The sequence below is a fragment of the Danio rerio genome, chromosome 3 (genome assembly GCF_052040795.2).
Source record: "Danio rerio strain M-AB ecotype USA chromosome 3, GRCz13ab, whole genome shotgun sequence".
Taxonomy (NCBI): domain Eukaryota; kingdom Metazoa; phylum Chordata; class Actinopteri; order Cypriniformes; family Danionidae; genus Danio; species Danio rerio.
This window is the reverse complement of record NC_141023.1, coordinates 67,844,346-67,863,302: the sequence shown is the minus strand read 5'-3', so window position 1 is coordinate 67,863,302 and position 18,957 is coordinate 67,844,346. Positions and strand designations below refer to the sequence as shown.

General features: G+C 38.8%; 3 protein-coding genes across 3 annotated transcripts in view; all 3 read right to left on the bottom strand.

The window, feature by feature from the left end:
- Positions 1-11,542, bottom strand: part of zgc:174624 — a 31,742-nt gene extending 20,200 nt beyond the window's left edge. Inside the window, 2 exon segments of the mRNA NM_001127472.2 lie at positions 4,169-4,331; positions 11,454-11,542. Coding sequence (NP_001120944.2) covers positions 4,169-4,223 — 55 coding nt within the window. The 5' untranslated portion in view covers positions 4,224-4,331; positions 11,454-11,542.
- On the bottom strand, positions 6,107-11,542 carry LOC110439310 (gastrula zinc finger protein XlCGF57.1). The gene is given in 4 exon segments (NM_001442841.1): positions 6,107-7,508; positions 7,678-8,193; positions 11,134-11,224; positions 11,454-11,542. Coding segments are annotated over 3 exon segments (1,281 nt in total). The 5' UTR covers positions 11,189-11,224; positions 11,454-11,542; the 3' UTR covers positions 6,107-6,798.
- Positions 11,543-13,347: 1,805 nt separating this feature from the next.
- LOC147846161 (uncharacterized) lies at positions 13,348-18,131 on the bottom strand. Its single transcript, XM_087245455.1, has 3 exons — positions 18,045-18,131; positions 17,725-17,815; positions 13,348-14,816 (listed from the first exon to the last, which is right to left on the bottom strand). Exons 2-3 carry the CDS (start codon positions 17,777-17,779, stop codon positions 14,113-14,115), a joined length of 759 nt encoding a protein of 252 aa, XP_087101581.1. The 5' UTR covers positions 17,780-17,815; positions 18,045-18,131; the 3' UTR covers positions 13,348-14,112.
- Positions 18,132-18,957: the final 826 nt, after the last annotated feature.

Below are 18,957 nucleotides of genomic sequence, written 5' to 3'. Positions count from 1 at the left end.
CTGGTGCCGTTTTAAGTCTCCAGCTGTGATAAAACTCTTATCACACTCAAGGCACATATACTCTCGTATACCAGTGTGACTCTTCATGTGTAGATTAAAGGATGACGAGTGGTTGAAAGTGTTCCCACACTGAGTGCATGTGAATGGTTTCTCTCCAGTGTGGATCCTTATGTGTTGATTAAGGTGTGCCGATTGGATGAAACTCCTCCCACATTGAGTGCACGTGTATGGTTTCTCTCCAGTGTGGATTTTCAGGTGTCTATAAAGGGATGGTCTTCGGCTGAAGTTCTTCCCACAATGAGTGCATGTGTATGGTTTCTCTCCAGTGTGGATCCTCATGTGAACCTTAAGATTGCTTAGTCTTGCCAAACTCCTTCCACACTGAGTGCAGGTGAAACGGTTCTTGTCTGTACTTTTCAAAATATCATCAGTCTGTAAATAATTTTCCTCATTGTTGACGTGATGTTCCTCCTTTTTAATCTGCTCATACTCTTCAATTAGGTCTGAAATAAAAAGGTTGAGTTTTTAGTAAGTCATAGAAACTCATCAAAAGCTGAAGTGAAGACACTGGAAACACCGACTACACAAACTATTGTTGGTGCCCATTAATGTAATATAAATCTATCAAGTTTAGTTTTGATTTAATCTGAGTTCACGTTTGTAAAGGGCCTATTTTTATTTGTATATATTCATAAGTGCAACAATGTTATGGTTTTGTTAAATTAATAAAGCATATAGGGAATACGTGTTCATCTTGTGCCTGACCGGCATATGCGTCAGAATAAAGAGCTGAATCTCCATAAATATTTAGTTAACAGAAATGACAGACCTGACATCTGCACCTTTAAATCAGCCAACTCTTTTTGAAAACAAATGTTCTCTGGTTTAGTAATCCACATGAAATGAACAATGCAGAACTCTACAGTCTGAGCTCATTATCCGCTAATATGTTCATGTCTCATGCATTTAAACACAAATCACATGACACCCATGTGAACTCACGAACACATATCTGCTGTGGGTTCATCAATAGAGAGAAGTTTAATTTTTATCTTCAGGAATATGATGAAATTAGGACCCATATAACCTCAGAAGACCACCATGACTGAATTCCGATTTGTTCAGAGGATGATGTGTCACACGAGTTGTACATTTCAGAACCCAGCCAGGGGTCCATTCTTCGTACGTGGATTACTCAGTTAGCTGGATATTGACGATTTGACACGATCCAGGATCGTTTCGTTCTTCAAAGCTGATCCAAAAGTTGTTGTCATAGCAACAGTTCTGGTAGATCAAACCTGATCGGGAGCAGTTCAATTCATATAAACAGGATTAGATCGGCTCAGTCTATGCAAAGAAAATACTGATAATATTAAAAATACAATATTAAACTGATACCATTAATCTGTTAAAAATGCATCCTTTTGGTTAACGGTTAAACGGTCAACATGAGCATCCCTGTCTATCACTGATCATGTCTATGGTCTCTCTCCAGTGGGGATCCTCATGTGAATCTCAAGGCTGCTTTTTCATCTCAAACTCAGGAAAAACAAATCTTGTCTCTCCTTTTGAAAATACCATCAGTCTGTAAATGAGTTTTGTCCTCAACTTTGACATGATGTTCCTCCTCTGTAATCTCCTCATACTCTTTAATCAGGTCTAAAATAAAAAAGTGCAGTCACTTCAGCTTTTGATGAGTTTCTATGAAAGACACTGGAAACACCGACTACACAAACTGTAATGTTGGTGCACATTAATGTAAAATAAATCAGATCATGTTTAGTTTGGATTTAATCTGAGTTCACATTTGTAAAGGGCCTAATTTTATTTTTATACATTCATGATTGCAACAAAATTATGTTTTTGTAAAATAAAATAAAAAACTGATAGGAAATGCTTAATCATTCTGCGCCTGACAGGCAAATGCACCAGAATAAAGAGCTGAATCTCCACGAATGTACTCTGAAAACTGGACTGACACGGTTTCAATTTACCAGAACTTTTATGTAAAGCTGCTTTGACAGAATATACAGTGTAAAAGCGCTAAAAAATGATTGAATTGAATATTTAGTTAACAGAAACGAGAGACCTGACTTGTGCACCTTTAAATGAGCCAACAGAAAACAAATGTTCTCTGGTTTAGTGATCCACATGACATAAGCAGTGCAGAACTCTACAGTCTGAGCTCATTATTAGGGGTGTCAAGATTTCGATTTTTAATCGAAATTTATGCTCAATTTCGATTATCGAATCAAAAAATAGAATCGTCGATGCTGCCACGCCCCCATGTCACGTTAGCTTGGCTTGCCAAGCGGGAAAAAACAGGCTTGTTGAAGTGCTTGTTAAACTGCAGACGCAGGAGACCCGTCGACAGAGCTTAAACCCTCTCCTCTTTCAATGAAGTTGCCGGTGTGGAAGCATTTTGGATTTCCAGTGAGTTATGTTGACAACGTTCGTGTTGTCGACAAAAAAAAACACGCAAGCTCTGCTATGTACGTATTACGTACGGTTCGTCCGATAGACAACACCGGCATCGCGATCCTCCGCCTGCAAATCCGCTGGGGAAAAGTACACACTCAGGCCCTGTTTACACTGTCTTTGTTTTTAAATGACATTTTAGAACGACAACGATTTGACATCCACAGTGGCGTGTAGCATTTCTGAGCAGCCCTCCTTCCTCTCTACCTCTGAAAATGCACATCACGTGACCACACAGACACAGACGCACTCACAGCCATGCGCTCGAGACAGCAGGTCCAGGCAGTCAGAGGACTGCTTCAATCTTTCACTCACTTGTACTTAGTCATTTTAGCGAACACCTCAGATACTGTTGGCTGGTTCCTGTTGGTTGTGCGTCTTTTTTACCGACGCCATTATAACGACACAGATCACTGCCTATTCACGAGTCCCGCAGAAACAGTGATTGACAGGTGGTAATTATGTGTGTATCTTGCCTTTATTCATTTACTGTATGATTTGTTTATGGGTAAAACAAAGATCATGCAGGTCAGGTAGTTTAAACGGTAGACTACAAATAATTAATTGGTCATTAATTATTCATAATCAAAAATCGAATCGTGCCTTTAGAATCGAAAATGTAATGGAATCGAGGATTTGGAGGATCATGACACCCTTACTCATTATCCACTAATGACTTCCAGCATTCAAACTCAAATCACACAGCGACACCCACATGAACTCATGAATGCCCACAAACACATACATCGGCTGCGAGTTCAACTGATGAGACACCTTCACTGTCTTCCCCACACCTGGGAGAGTTACGGTGGGGAGAATAGTAGCACACAAACTGATGCCAAGAGTGTAACAGATCACCATCTCTTATTATACAAGCCGTGTATACCTGAAATTAGCAGATCTGCACGGATGTAAACGCACTGGTAGAACTATGGTCCCGTCCACTAAAGACGAATTTACAAAAACCCTGATCTTTCTCTATTTCTAAATGCACCCGCATTCGGAAATGTCCCTGATGTAGTGACCAGCAGTATGGATGATATCTTCCTTAACACACTAAATACTGTGGCACCCATCAAAAAAGGCAAGAGAGAATAAAACTAAACCCTTTACACCCCACCTCTATTGGCTCACAGAGAGTCTTCCAGCTCACTATTTTACCATCTTCTAGTACTTGGAGCGTTTCCTTTCAATTGCCTCTTCCATCCGCTCTTCCCAAGGCACTGTAAGCATAATCAACTGTGTTGTTGACTCAGAAATTATAATTTTGTCTGGTCGGAGTGATGTTAATTATGTGCTGTGGGAACTGTAACTGCTTCCCCAGGTCAACTTGCAACTGCCAGTCAGGCCTTGTTCTTGGCAGTTTGGCAAGGTTCCTCCCCAGCTTTCACAAAGTCAACCCTTCTTTTCAGCAGAGGTGTCAGGGAGTGCCGACACTTCTCCTCAGAGCCCAGAGGGTTAAACGTTTAACAAACCTCCTTTTACAGAGCATTTGATCAGAACATGGGAATAAAAGACAACTGAGCTTCAGTCCCTATTGTTGACCTCGTGAACAGAAAGTGTGTTTATTTCTCTCTGTCTTTATAGAAAATCATTTGTTTCTGTACAGTAAATCAGATCAACTGTTCAAAGCTTTTCCTCATGATTGTTCTTCAGGCTGATTAATGAAGAATCAGGAATAAACACCAACCTATTTGTTGTTCAGTGTCTTCATGTTTAATTCTGCAGGGTTCTGGATCACTCATGTTCTCGCTGTCCTTCAATAAACTCTTCACTGGAGCCTGATGGGAATATCACAGTGTTTACAGCTGAACTGGAGGAGGAGGAGCTTCACTGGAGGAGGAGGAGCTTCACTGGTGGAGGAGGAGCTTCACTGGAGGAGGAGATAATTATTGTAATTAACATTCTGTTCACTTATATTTATATTTTAATGTCATATCAGCAGCACTGGCTATATTCATGACAACACTTGTATTAAATATTCAATATATAATTGATGATCATAACTGTTTCTGAAACATCATTAATTGGTTAAAAACACACAAATAACAGCAACACTGATAAAGTCTTATAAGCTCTTTCAGTCTGATCAATGATCAATATTGTACAATTCCTCCAGAAAACACATTTTTAAACATTTGCCTTCAAATATTTCCTGAATAAAAACATTCTCTAATATCATTTACAAATATACACTCTATTAAAATATGTTTCACCATCAAAATATTCTCACACAAGTTACACATAGGTTTCTCTTCCACTACTATTATAGTTTTACACTATTACACTAATCCCAAATTCTGTTTTACTGTAAAAGCCTTTGCGACTCTTCAAAGGTGTACAGAAGCATATTTGAAGTTAAAAGATCAATGTTAAACGAGCACTTAGTGAAGGAATGAGATGGAGACACAAATGAAAGGTGGCCAGATACAGGGTTTCTGCAGGTTTCACCAAGTTAAATTTAAGATGTTTAAAGACAATTATTAATTAAATTTTAAAGGGCTAAAGACTAATAAATTTCTCAAATGGCCCAGATGGAAAAGATTTTTATTTGCCCTTTCTAAAAATATATATATATATAATAATAAAAAATTTCAATATTTTAGATTTTATTTCTAAGCTAAATATTTAAATATTGTGTAAAAACAAGCAAGCTCTACTTGTGTCCATACACTTTTTTCCGAACATAAACTTTCTTTAAAATAAAACTGAACAAATGATATAAAAGGTTAAAAAACTATAATAAACTAAATATTTGCACAACAATCTGTCCAGGTCGGTGTCTTCAGCAGTAAATACATGGAGAACTTTTACACAAATGTTACTGTAAGGAAAATAATTAAACCATTATGATAAATAGAGTTAAAATGACCTTTTTAATAAAAAGTGTAAAGTTTTATTGAGATGATTGTTGGTGATTGTTTGGGTTTTGGCCAGATTTGGTAGCAATACATGAACAAAGGAAAATTAAGACCTGTTTAATTAAATATTTAACACCTACAACACAATATTTCACTACATTTAAGACTTTTTAAAGCCAAAATTTTGGATTTTGAGATGTAAGACATGGTAAGACCCTGCAGAAACCCTGCAGATAACCCGTGAGTAACGCATTACAGAAGTGTTTACAGCCTAGCATCGAGCTAAAAACAAGAGACTATATTAGCATTGAGCACATATGTTAAAGCAGTTCAACCCGCAAGATAATTGCAGCAAATCTGCGAACGCTACAAAGGTCAGATATAATACACTTACTTTGAATAGACGCACAACACCCGAAACAGAAGTGGAGTTAAAGCAATTCAACAGCAAACAGCAAAGCTCTGCACTCTCCGCCTCAGCTGCGTCGTGGGCGGGGTATTTGCCTGCACGCTGATCAGAGAAAGCCGATTGGCTGGTTGTAGGCGCTCTGTGAAAGCCGATTGGCTGCCTGTAGGCGCTCAAGGAAAGCCAGCACGCCACACAATAAATCAAACAGATAAGGTGAGCTTGATTTCATCTAAATAATAACTGTCTGAATGATTTTGAGCTTTTAAAACATCACTGTTTCTGTTAACGTGCAGCTTCAAAAATGGAGGATTAAACAACCCTTTCTAAAGGGAGCAGCGAGTGCTACTGTGCGTCCTTCTGGAGTGTTCACAACATTTTATTAATTTACTAAACAGATTAAAGATCCTATAAAAGATTTCAGGTTGAGTTTTATTAGGTTTGATACATTTCAAAGGCAAAAAACCCTGCAAAAAAACAACAACAGTAAACATAAATTAGACAAAATTCTCTTTCTGGATTTCTCATCTGCTTGTATTTCTTCCAGCATATTAGCTGCTACACTTGCAAATGCACATTTATTAGACAACAAAATGATGATGGACGAGTGGCACAATTCATTTTGCAATATAATATGCAAAATGGCAAAGCAATATGTTATATGACAATGTATTTCTGTATTTCAATTAGCATTTTCCAGGACATATGTGCAATGTTTGGTGGAGAATGAAAATGTTTCAGTGTGCGCCCTCAGTCATATCCGCGTCGAGGTTGGCAGAATAGAGAGGGTTGTGGGCAGCGAGACCGTCCTTTGCCTAGAGCGGCAGTTCAGCTTGCTCCGGCCCTGACTCCACTGTGTTATAAATGTGATTGGTTTTATTGCAAGGAGTTATGGTTTAAAAGGTAATACTGCATTGGTTTGATTTGAAGTAATGGTTTATTTTTAAATATTATGAATTACGAGATTACCCATGGCAACTAATGTAATATAGTTTGGTATATTTACCTTTGGCCCACGACTCTAAATAATATTTGGTTTTTGGCCCTTCATACTTAAAAGTTTGGGCACCACTGCTCTCCAGTGTGAATCCTCTCATGTCTTTTCAGGGCTTGTAAGTCTCTGAATTTCTTTTCACAGTGTGAACACTTGTACGGCTTCTCTCCAGTGTGAATCATCATATGTAGTTTAAGGCTTGATGATTGGCTGAAACTCGTCCCACACGGAGTGCATATGAACGGTTTCTCTCCAGTGTGGGTCCTCATGTGTTTAATAAGGTTTGATGAGCAGCTGAAACTCATCCCACACTGAGTGCATGTGAATGGTTTCTCTCCAGTGTGGGTCCTCATGTGTTCATTAAAGTGTGATATCCGGCAGAAACTCTTGCCACATTGAGTGCATGTGTATGGTCTCTCTCCAGCGTGGATCTTCATGTGTTCATTAAGGTTTGATAAGCGGCTGAAACTCCTCTCGCACTGAGGGCATGTGTATGGTTTCTCTCCAGTGTGAATCATCATGTGTTGATTAAGGTCTGATGATTGCCTAAAACTCATCCCACACTCAGTGCATGTGTACGGTTTCTCTCCAGTGTGGATCCTCATGTGAATCTTAAGGCTGCTTTTTCTTCCGAAACTCTTTCCACACTGAGTGCATATTAAACGATTCTTGTCTCTCTTTTTCAAAATATCATCAGTCTGTAAATGCTTTTCCTCAATGTTGACGTGATGTTCCTCCTCTTTAATCTCCTCATACTCTTCAATTAGGTCTGAAATAAAAAAAGTTACATTTTTAGTAAGTCATAGAAACTCATCTGTAATTTGGAAGCACATTAATGCAAAGTAAATCGGATCATGTTTAGTTTTGATTTAATAATAATGGAGTTTTAATATTAATAAAAGCTATCTCACAATCAAAGCATATATACTCTCTTGCACCTGTGTGGATCTTCATGTGTTGTTTAAGGTTTGATGATTGGCTGAAACTCTTCCCACATTGAGTGCATGTGTATGGTTTCTCTCCAGTGTGGATCATCATGTGTTGATTAAAGTGTTCTAATTTGTAGAAACTCTTCCCACACTGAGTGCATATGAAGAGTTTCTCTCCCGTGTGGATCCTCATGTGTAGTTTGAGGTTTGATGATTGGCTGAAACTCTTCCCACACTGAGCGCACGTGAATAGTTTCTCTCCAATGTGGCTCATCATGTGTCGTTTAAGGTTTGATGATCGGCGGAAGTTCTTCCCACACTGAGTGCATGTGTGTGGTTTCTCTCCAGTGTGGATCATCATGTGAATCTTAAGATTGCTTTGTCTTGCCAAACTCTTCCCACACTGAGTGCAGGTGAAATGATTCTTGTCTCCACTTTTCAAAATATCATCAGTCTGTAAATGATTTTCCTCAATTCTGACATGATGTTCCTCCTCTTTCATCTCCTCATTCTCTTTAATTAGGTCTGAAATAAAAAAGCAAGTCATCAAAAGCTGAAGACACTGGAAACATTGGCTACACAAACTTGATGCACATTAATGTAAAATAAATCAGATCATATTTAGTTTGGATTTAATCTGAGTTCACATTTGAAAAGGGCCTGTTTTTGTTAGGTGTGTGCGGTTAATGAGATTGAATCTGAATCATGGTTTGAACATGCACAATCTCTAAATCGTCTACAGCACTATTTTCCTGTGCGCTACAGTCCCGACTGATACTTCTCCCGCGGAGTGCTATTTGAACCAATCACAACGCAGTGCTTTTAAACAGAACACGAGAACAGGAGACGGAGCTTAATGAAGAATAGCCTGCATGAACAGACTCCTTTGTCGTTGCTACTCGGCTATTAAAACGTTTCTCAGAGAATGACAAATTGACAAAACATTGCTGCAGCTCTGATACAGGTTTTATTTATGGAGATAATTTAAAAGCACTGGGTGTTTGGAGTTCCTGTGTTTGTCTGAGGTAGTCTACTGAAATGTGTGTATTCCAATTAAAGTATGAAGCTGAATCGGTCAGTTCTTGTTACGTGACTCATGGTGCGACATTCTGAGAAGTTTAGATGTTTTCAATTGGGTGCTCCTGGAATATGCAAGCGCGTCCTTCCCAATATGCACACAAGCCTCCATTGGAACTAACTTGTGAGCACAAAAGACATGTCAATAAACTATTTCACAGCAACATCACAAAGAGGTCTATGATTATGTATGGCAAAAAATAAATAAATCTGTGCTACACGCAACTACTTCTGATATATACTCAAGCAGAACATCGGAGACTTGAGTTTGACAGAACGCCACACACGCACACAGTAGTATTTGCAGTGTTGGGCAAGCTACTTGAAAAATGTAGTGAGCTTAGCTATTAGCTACTCAAAATGTAGCTTAACTTCACAAGTATTTTTTTGAGCACAACATCAGAATTGACGTTTTTGCATCTTGAAGTACTTCAGAAATAACTTCTCTTCCTCCGTCATCTTACCATTACTCAAATTTCTAGTGTTAGCGACGTCACCAACCAGAGCTAGAGGTAAAAGTAATGCACCAAAAACTTTGTCGTCGACTACCGCAAAATAGGAAGAAGGAATCGTCATTCTTACCATCATATGGATTTACTTTCATCGGCTGGACACTAGCCTCACAGCTCTGTGAATGTCGTCGTCACTGATCCGCGATTGGTAAATGTAGCTTGTGTGGACTCTACTGCGCTACCTATCGAATAAAATAGCTTCGCTACTGAAAAGCTACTGCGACACTACCGCCACGCTATTGAGATATGTTAAGCCAGCTGCCCGATGTTTGAGCCGCACGGCACCTCTGAGTCTGAAATCCTGATGCCATGAGCCAGATCAAGCCGCTCCTCCTCTAGTCATCCTCGCTCTTGCTCCCAAGACAAAAACAACGAGTGGACATGACTGCAGCACGGTGACGCATTAAATACGACCGAGCAGACACTTAAAACTAATTGAACACATAATGTGTTTTATTTCTGTATTAGTGATCGCAAACGAATCCTTTATTTCAACCGGATCTTCTAAGTGAACTGGTTGAACTAATTCAACAAATCAAACTGGATCATATGAAACGATTCGCGTCTCCAGTAAGCACTCTTACCCACAAACTACTTATTAACATGCTTGATCCCCCCTGACTCGAAATAAACCAATATACACAGAGTTATTCAGTTATTAGAACAGTACACCAAGATCAGATTTGAGAACTCTTAACAGTGCGCATGCGTGATTCAGTGAACCCAACACAAACAGTCCATGACTGCCTGAAGCAAACTTGAACTGCAGTACAGGTAAACCGAGGATTTAAATGCGAGGATCTGGCCAAACGTGAGTTTATTTCATAACAGGAAGTCGTAATAAAGTTTAAATAAGTGAATCATGCTTCAATAGGGTTGCAAAACGTAATTGCAAGAAACTTTTCAGATCATGATGATGTTTAACCAACTAAAATTGCAGACTTTGTTGATATGTTAAGTCCAAACTTGGGAGGATTGTCAGGAAAATTCTGGTTCACGTTAAAGATCTAAACTTTCCATCCCTACTGTGTATCTATCCTCAGAAGCAGCCGATACTGTACTTTAAGCTGCTGTCTTGTGGGTTGTTGTATTTTAATTTGAGGATGAGTTAATGGTAGAAGGTAATGTTCTTGTGTCAAAAAAAAATGTCTATATATAAATAATAAATATTAATATATAATAATATATATAAATATTAATTTTATTCAATAATGTAATTAAAACATGTAATTAATGCGAAACAATCTAAATATAGTCTTTAAAATAGTCATAATCATAGGCCATTTGGGCATCGTACGGCTTCTAATGTGAAACATCGCAATGAAAAATGGCATCATTGTCGTATGATTATTTACGACGTATGATTATTTATGAATAATAAATTAATTCATAACGCAGTGCTTCCCACAAATAGACTTTACTTGGTATATTAACAGCTGCCCAAGTATATTTGGTGGTGACGCATAAATAATAATGTTATTATCATTCGTTTACACTTTCTTTTTTTTGTATCTGCCCAATCAAGCCAAACATTCGCAATTGATTAACCAGAGGAGCTGTTCGGAGATGCTAGATACAACTCCAGTGTGGATGTGGATTGTTTTCATTTTAAAATGCCATATTAAAACTATAATAAGCAAGTTTGGTTTATGTATGTTAAATAATGTTCATGTGACACGAGAGAGCAGAATCACTATTACTGTTAATATGCTGGTGTCTAAATGTTCCTGTGACTTTTAAAGAAAGTGTGTTTATTTCTCTCTTTCTTTATAGAAAATCATTTGTTTCTGTACAATAAATCAGATCAACTGTTCAAAGCTTTTCCTCATGATTGTTCTTCAGGCTGATTAATGAAGAATCAGGAATAAACACCAACCTATTTGTTGTTCAGTGTCTTCATGTTTAATTCTGCAGGGTTCTGGATCACTCATGTTCTCGCTGTCCTTCAATAAACTCTTCACTGGAGCCTGATGGGAATATCACAGTTTTTACAGAATGAAGGAATGAGATGGAGACACAAATGAAAGGTGGCCAGATAACCCGTGAGTAACGCATTACAGAAGTGTTTACAGCCTAGCATCGAGCTAAAAACAAGAGACTATATTAGCATTGAGCACATATGTTAAAGCAGTTCAACCCGCAAGATAATTGCAGCAAATCTGCGAACGCTACAAAGGTCAGATATAATACACTTACTTTGAATAGACGCACAACACCCGAAACAGAAGTGGAGTTAAAGCAATTCAACAGCAAACAGCAAAGCTCTGCACTCTCCGCCTCACACTGAGCGCCGTGGGCGGGGTTTTTGCCTGCACGCTGATCAGCGAAAGCAGATTGGCTGCTTGTAGGCGCTCTGTGAAAGCCGATTGGCTGCTTATATGTCAATCAGTCTCTCGACAAAAGAGAGAATCAGTTGTGGTCAGAAGATTAAATACTTATTTCATGATTTTGTTAATTACAAAACAGAAGCTTTACATAAAAATAAAATATATTTTAACATTCTTATTTATTAACAAAAATAGATAAGTGAATATTTACAAACCAGAAACCCCTTTTACACTTACCTGTGCATTATTCAGACACTAGATGGCAGCAAACAGTCAAAAAACTAAGAAAACCAGAGTAAACACAAAACTGCTTTAAAATAATCTCATTTATTAAGGACTAAACATCCAAACCTGCCATAGCCACACGTGAACAAGTAAATGCCCTCTAAATCTAATACCTGGTTGTGCCACCATTAGCAGCAACTGGAAGTAATCAGGCTAGTGTTTCACATCTCTGTGGAGGAATTGTGGACCAGATTTAATTGAACTATATTAGAAGGTTCGAGCATTAATGGACTTTTTGAGGTTATTCCACAACATCTCAATCAGTCTGGACTTTGACTATCCCAGATGTAACAGGATGCATACAAACATGCCAAGTTGGGATGTTCCTTAAGAAGAATAAAGACTGACACAGTGGATTAAGTACCAAGTAACCAATTTCTTTCTCACACACCATTTGTGCTTGTTCAAGTGCTCATTATCTGGTATACCTTTCCAGAGGTTGCTGGTTCTGTATTATTCCTGACAACAAGTCACCCACTGCATGAGTGTTGTCTTCATTTGTTGGTCCACCACCAGTAATATATCACTGTCTTCTTACCTCTGCATTCTGACTTTTAAAGCCAGTTTTAGGTTCCTCCACAGAGTCTGTAAGGCAAATATCTTTCATTATAAATTGTGATAAAAATATAAATGCAATGATAATAATAAAGAAATCTCACCTGAAATTATTGTATTGTTCTCCTTTTCTTTTGTTCACTAGCAGTAGTGTGGGGTTTGCGTTCAATAACTGGATAGTTTGTCAAATTGTCTGCCATTGCTTTGTGTCAAGATTTAAGCCAAGGGTGTTCAAAGTCGGTTCTGGAGGGCTGCTGTCCTGCAGATTTTAGCTTCAACTTGCCTCAACACACCTGCAAGGATGCGTTTAGAAAGCCTAGTAAGAGCTTGATTTGCTAGCCCAGGAGTGTCTGATTGGGTTGGGACTAAACTCTGCAGGACACCGGCCCTCCAGGAGCGAGTTTGGACACCAAACAGTGTTTTGTACACCATTTCAGGTTTTAATGAACACCATCAGACCTGCAGCATAAGCCTACCTACATTACTCCAGGGCTCTGGGGGTTTCCTCCAGAGACTGGGAGTTGGTCTCCTTATGGAAGTGGGGTTCTGTTGGAAGTACATCAACATAATTCTAACCTTTGGTTCTCGCTGATTTTAAGGTGGTCATTTGATGTTATTAATTAAACAAGACAGTGCTGGTTGCTTATATATGAATGAGTGCACATATAACATGCTGTCTGAATTATCCAATAGACAATAACAACATAAGAAAGGGCAGCAGCAACTGACCAATTACCTCTGATCTATCTAAACATGCGAGAGAGTTTAGGATGTACATCTTTTTACCAACAAGTTAATGGAATCAGATTTTACAAATAGTGTTTTAATATTGTTGATTTAACTCTCTCTGCTGAAATCAGAAATATTCATCAAGCTTGTATTCTACTCAAAGTAAATGTAGTAAACTAGAAAGAGTCTTGAACTTGAAAGTAAGGAAACTTTATCAATAAAAGCAGCAAATACACAAGACAAATTAATAGGATTTCCAAACTTAAGGCGTTGGTATACTGCAAAGCAAACTCTGGCTGAAATAACGTTCTTCTTGAGTTCATTTAAGCAGTTGGAAACAGCTTGGTTTTGGCTCCTAAACACCTTTGAGCTACCATTGTCAATTATGCAACCAGTGGGTGTCTCCTGGTGCTCTGCCTTCATTGATGTGCGGTTTTCCATTGATTTGCTTCTCATTCAGGGGGTCAGACAGCAACACTAGCCACATGAACACACTGGAGAGTGGAGCAGCAGAGCTGTACAGATATATCCGCACCTGATACAATTTTAAAGACTCGGATGGAGGCACACACCAAATCCAGAAGCCCACCTCGAAACGCCACATCTTTTCTATGAGTTTGCACACATCTGCACCACTCAGTGTCTGTCCACAGCTAATAGAAAACCATGTGAAGAGGAGAGGTGCTGTTTGCAGGATGTTTATGAAACTGTTCTTCTCTCAGCCGCCATCATTGTGTTTAGCTGTGCATGTGAGCAGCGCAACACATTTACAACCCCACCCACTGCAGTGCAGAGTGTTGGAAAACAGTATACCGTCACTCAGCCTTTTCAAACATTATTCAGACATGAAGCATCCTCTTACATGAGAAAGTGTTTGCTGTATTTACGTCATGTGTGCAGCTTTATATCCGATTGTTCCTGTACGCTGTGCTGAATGACAGAACCTCTGTAGACACTGATCACGCCTCAGGTTTCTCTCCAGTGTGAATGTTCTGGTGCAGTTTCAATTCTCCAGCTGTAGTAAAAGTGTCCTCGCACTCCAAGCACATGAACTCTTTCACACCACCGTGGATCTTCATGTGTAGATTAAAGTGCGATGATTGCCTGAAACCCTTCCCACACTGAGTGCACATGAACGGTCTCTCTCCAGTGTGGATCATCATGTGTTGATTAAGGTTTGAGGACTGTATGAAACCCTTCCCACAATGAGTACAAGTGAACGGTTTCTCTCCAGTGTGGATCATCATGTGTTGATTAAGGTTTGATAAGTGGGTGAAACTCTTCCCACATTGGGTGCATATGAACGGTCTCTCTCCGGTGTGGATCCTCATGTGTAGTTTGAGGTTTGATGATTGGCTGAAACTCTTCTCACACTGAGTGCACATGAATAGTTTCTCTCCAATGTGGCTCATCATGTGTCGTTTAAGGTTTGATGATCGGCGGAAGTTCTTCCCACACTGAGTGCATGTGTGTGGTTTCTCTCCAGTGTGGATCATCATGTGAATCTTAAGATTGCTTTGTCTTGCCAAACTCTTCCCACACTGTGTGCAGGTGAAATGATTCTTGTCTCCACTTTTCAAAATATCATCAGTCTGTAAATGATTTTCCTCAATTCTGACATGATGTTCCTCCTCTTTCATCTCCTCATTCTCTTTAATTAGGTCTGCAATAAAAAAGCAAGTCATCAAAAGCTGAAGTAAAGACACTGGAAACATTGGCTACACAAACTTGATGCACATTAATGTAAAATAAATCAGATCATATTTAGTTTGGATTTAATCTGAGTTCACATTTGAAAAGGGCCTGTTTTTGTTAGGTGTGTGCGGTTAGTGAGATTGAATCTGAATCACGGTTTGAACATGCACAATCTCTAAATCGTCTACAGCACTATTTTCCTGTGCGCTACAGTCCCGACTGATACTTCTCCCGCGGAGTGCTATTTGAACCAATCACAACGCAGTGCTTTTAAACAGAACACGAGAACAGGAGACGGAGCTTAATGACGAATAGCCTGCATGAACAGACTCCTTTGTTGTTGCTACTCGGCTATTAAAACGTTTCTCAGAGGATGACAAATTAACAAAACATTGCTGCAGCTCTGATACAGGTTTTATTTATAGAAATAATTTAAAAGCACTGGAGGTTTGGAGGTCCTGTGTTTGTCTGAGGTAGTCTACCGAAATGTGTGTATTCCAATTAAAGTATGAAGCTGAATCGGTCAGTTCTTGTTACGTGACTCATGGTGCGACATTCTGAGAAGTTTAGATGTTTTCAATTGGGTGCTCCTGGAATATGCAAGCGCGTCCTTCCCAATATGCACACAAGCCTCCATTGGAACTAACTTGTGCGCACAAAAGACATGTCAACAAACTATTTCACAGCAACATCACAAAGAGGTCTATGATTATGTATGACAGAAAAAAAACTGTGCTACACGCAACTGCTTCTGATATGTGCTCAAGCAGAACATCGGAGACTTACCCGACTTCGTCAAAATGCCACACGCACACAGTAGTATTTGCAGTGTTGGGAAAGCTACTTGAAAAATGTAGTGAGCTTAGCTATTTTTTTTTTTGAGCACAACATCAGAATTTACGTTTTTGCATCTTAACGTACTTCAGAAATAACTCCTCTCCCTCAGTCATCTTTCCATCAAGCAAATTTCTTGTGTTAGCGACGTCACCAACCAGAGCGAGAGGTGGAAGTAATGCACCAAAAACTTTGTCGTCGACCACCATTAAACAGGAAGAAGGAATCGTCATTCTCACCATCATATGGATTTACTTTCATCGGCTGGACACTAGCCTCACAGCTCTGTGAATGTCGTCGTCACTGATCCATGATTGGTAAATGTAGCTTGTGTGGACTCTACTGCGCTACCTATCGAATAAAATAGCTTCGCTACTGAAAAGCTACTGCGACACTACCGCCACGCTATTGAGATATGTTAAGCCAGCTGCCCGATGTTTGAGCCGCACGGCACCTCTGAGTCTGTAATCCTGATGCCATGAGCCAGATCAAGCCGCTCCTCCTCCAGTCATCCTCTCTCTTGCTCCCAAGACAAAAACAACGAGTGGACATGACTGCAGCACGGTGACGCATTAAATACGACCGAGCAGACACTTAAAACTAATTGAACACATAATGTGTTTTATTTCTGTATTAGTGATCGCAAACGAATCCTTTATTTCAACCGGATCTTCTAAGTGAACCGGTTGAACTAATTCAACAAATCAAACTGGATCATTTGAAACGATTCGCGTCTCCAGTAAGCACTCTTACCCACAAACTACTTATTAACATGCTTGATCCCCCCTGACTCGAAATAAACCAATATACACAGAGTTATTCAGTTATTAGAACAGTACACCAAGATCAGATTTGAGAACTCTTAACAGTGCGCATGCGTGATTCAGTGAACCCAACACAAACAGTCCATGACTGCCTGAAGCAAACTTGAACTGCAGTACGGGTAAACAGAGGATTTAAATGCGAGGATCTGGCCAAACGTGAGTTTATTTCATAACAGGAAGTCGTAATAAAGTTTAAATAAGTGAATCATGCTTCAATAGGGTTGCAAAACGTAATTGCAAGAAACCTTTCAGATCATGATGATGTTTAACCAACTAAAATTGCAGACTTTGTTGATATGTTAAGTCCAAACTTGGGAGGATTGTCAGGAAAATTCTGGTTCACGTTAAAGATCTAAACTTTCCATCCCTACTGTGTATCTATCCTCAGAAGCAGCCGATACTGTACTTTAAGCTGCTGTCTTGTGGGTTGTTGCATTTTAATTTGAGGATGAGTTAATGGTAGAAGGTAATGTTCTTGTGTCAAAAAAAAATGTCTATATATAAATAATAAATATTAATATATAATAATATATATAAATATTAATTTTATTCAATAATGTTATTAAAACATGTAATTAATGCGAAACAATCTAAATATAGTCTTTAAAATAGTCATAATCATAGGCCATTTGGGCATCGTACGGCTTCTAATGTGAAACATCGCAATGAAAAATGGCATCATTGTCGTATGATTATTTACGACGTATGATTATTTATGAATAATAAATTAATTCATAACGCAGTGCTTCCCACAAATAGACTTTACTTGGTATATTAACAGCTGCCCAAGTATATTTGGTGGTGACGCATAAATTATAATGTTATTATCATTCGTTTACACTTTTTTTTTGTATCTGCCCAATCAAGCCAAACATTCGCAATCGATTAACCAGAGGAGCTGTTCGGAGATGCTAGATAAAACTCCAGTGTGGATGTGGATTGTTTTCATTTTAAAATGCCATATTAAAACTATAATACGCAAGTTTGGTTTATGTTTGTTAAATAATGTTCATGTGACACGAGAGAGCAGAATCACTATTACTGTTAATATGCTGGTGTCTAAATGTTCCTGTGACTTTTAAAGAAGGTGTGTTTATTTCTCTCTGTCTTTATAGAAAATCATTTGTTTCTGTACAATAAATCAGATCAACTGTTCAAAGCTTTTCCTCATGATTGTTCTTCAGGCTGATTAATGAAGAATCAGGAATAAACACCAACCTATTTGTTGTTCAGTGTCTTCATGTTTAATTCTGCAGGGTTCTGGATCACTCATGTTCTCGCTGTCCTTCAATAAACTCTTCACTGGAGCCTGATGGGAATATCACAGTGTTTACAGAATGAAGGAATGAGATGGAGACACAAATGAAAGGTGGCCAGATAACCCGTGAGTAACGCATTACAGAAGTGTTTACAGCCTAGCATCGAGCTAAAAACAAGAGACTATATTAGCATTGAGCACATATGTTAAAGCAGTTCAACCCGCAAGATAATTGCAGCAAATCTGCGAACGCTACAAAGGTCAGATATAATACACTTACTTTGAATAGACGCACAACACCCGAAACAGAAGAGGAGTTAAAGCAATTCAACAGCAAACAGCAAAGCTCTGCACTCTCCGCCTCACCACTGAGCGCCGTGGGCGGGGTGTTTGCCTGCACGCTGATCAGCGAAAGCAGATTGGCTGCTTGTAGGCGCTCTGTGAAAGCCGATTGGCTGCTTATATGTCAATCAGTCTCTCTACAAAAGAGAGAATCAGTTGTGGTCAGAAGATTAAATACCTATTTCATGACTTTGTTAATTACAAAACAGAAGCTTTACAAAAAAATAAAATATATTTTAACATTCTTATTTATTAACAAAAATAGATAAATGAATATTTACAAACCAGAAACCCCTTTTACACTTACCTGTGCATTATTCAGACACTAGATGGCAGCAAACAGTCAAAAAACTAAGAAAACCAGAGTAAACACAAAACAGTTTTAAAATAATCTCATTTATTAAGGACTAAACATCCAAACCTGCATTAGCCACACGTGAACAAGTAAATGCCCTCTAAATCTAATACCTGGTTGTGCCACCATTAGCAGCAACTGGAAGTAATCAGGCTAGTGTTTCACATCTCTGTGGAGGAATTGTGGACCAGTTTTAATTAAACTATATTAGAAGGTTTGAGCATTAATGGACTTTTTGAGGTTATTCCACAACATCTCAATCAGTCTGGACTTTGACTATCCCAGATGTAACAGGATGCATACAAACATGCCAAGTTGGGATGTTCCTTAAGAAGAATAAAGACTGACAGGGGATTAAGTACCAAGTTACCAATTTCTTTCTCACACACCATTTGAGCTTGTTCAAGTGCTCATTATCTGGTATACCTTTCCAGAGGTTGCTGGTTCTGTATTATTCCTGACAACAAGTCACCCACTGCATGAGTGTTGTCTTCAT

What these genes read in the sequence shown, in the direction of transcription:
- LOC147846161 (XM_087245455.1), bottom strand. Translation starts at nt 17,779, where the DNA reads ATGAGTGATCCAGAACCCTGCAGAATTAAACATGAAGACACTGAACAA. An exon ending in AGACACTGAACAACAAATAG is followed by an intron (nt 14,817 to 17,724) that starts GTTGGTGTTTAT and finishes TTTTTATTGCAG; the next exon opens with ACCTAATTAAAGAGAATGAG.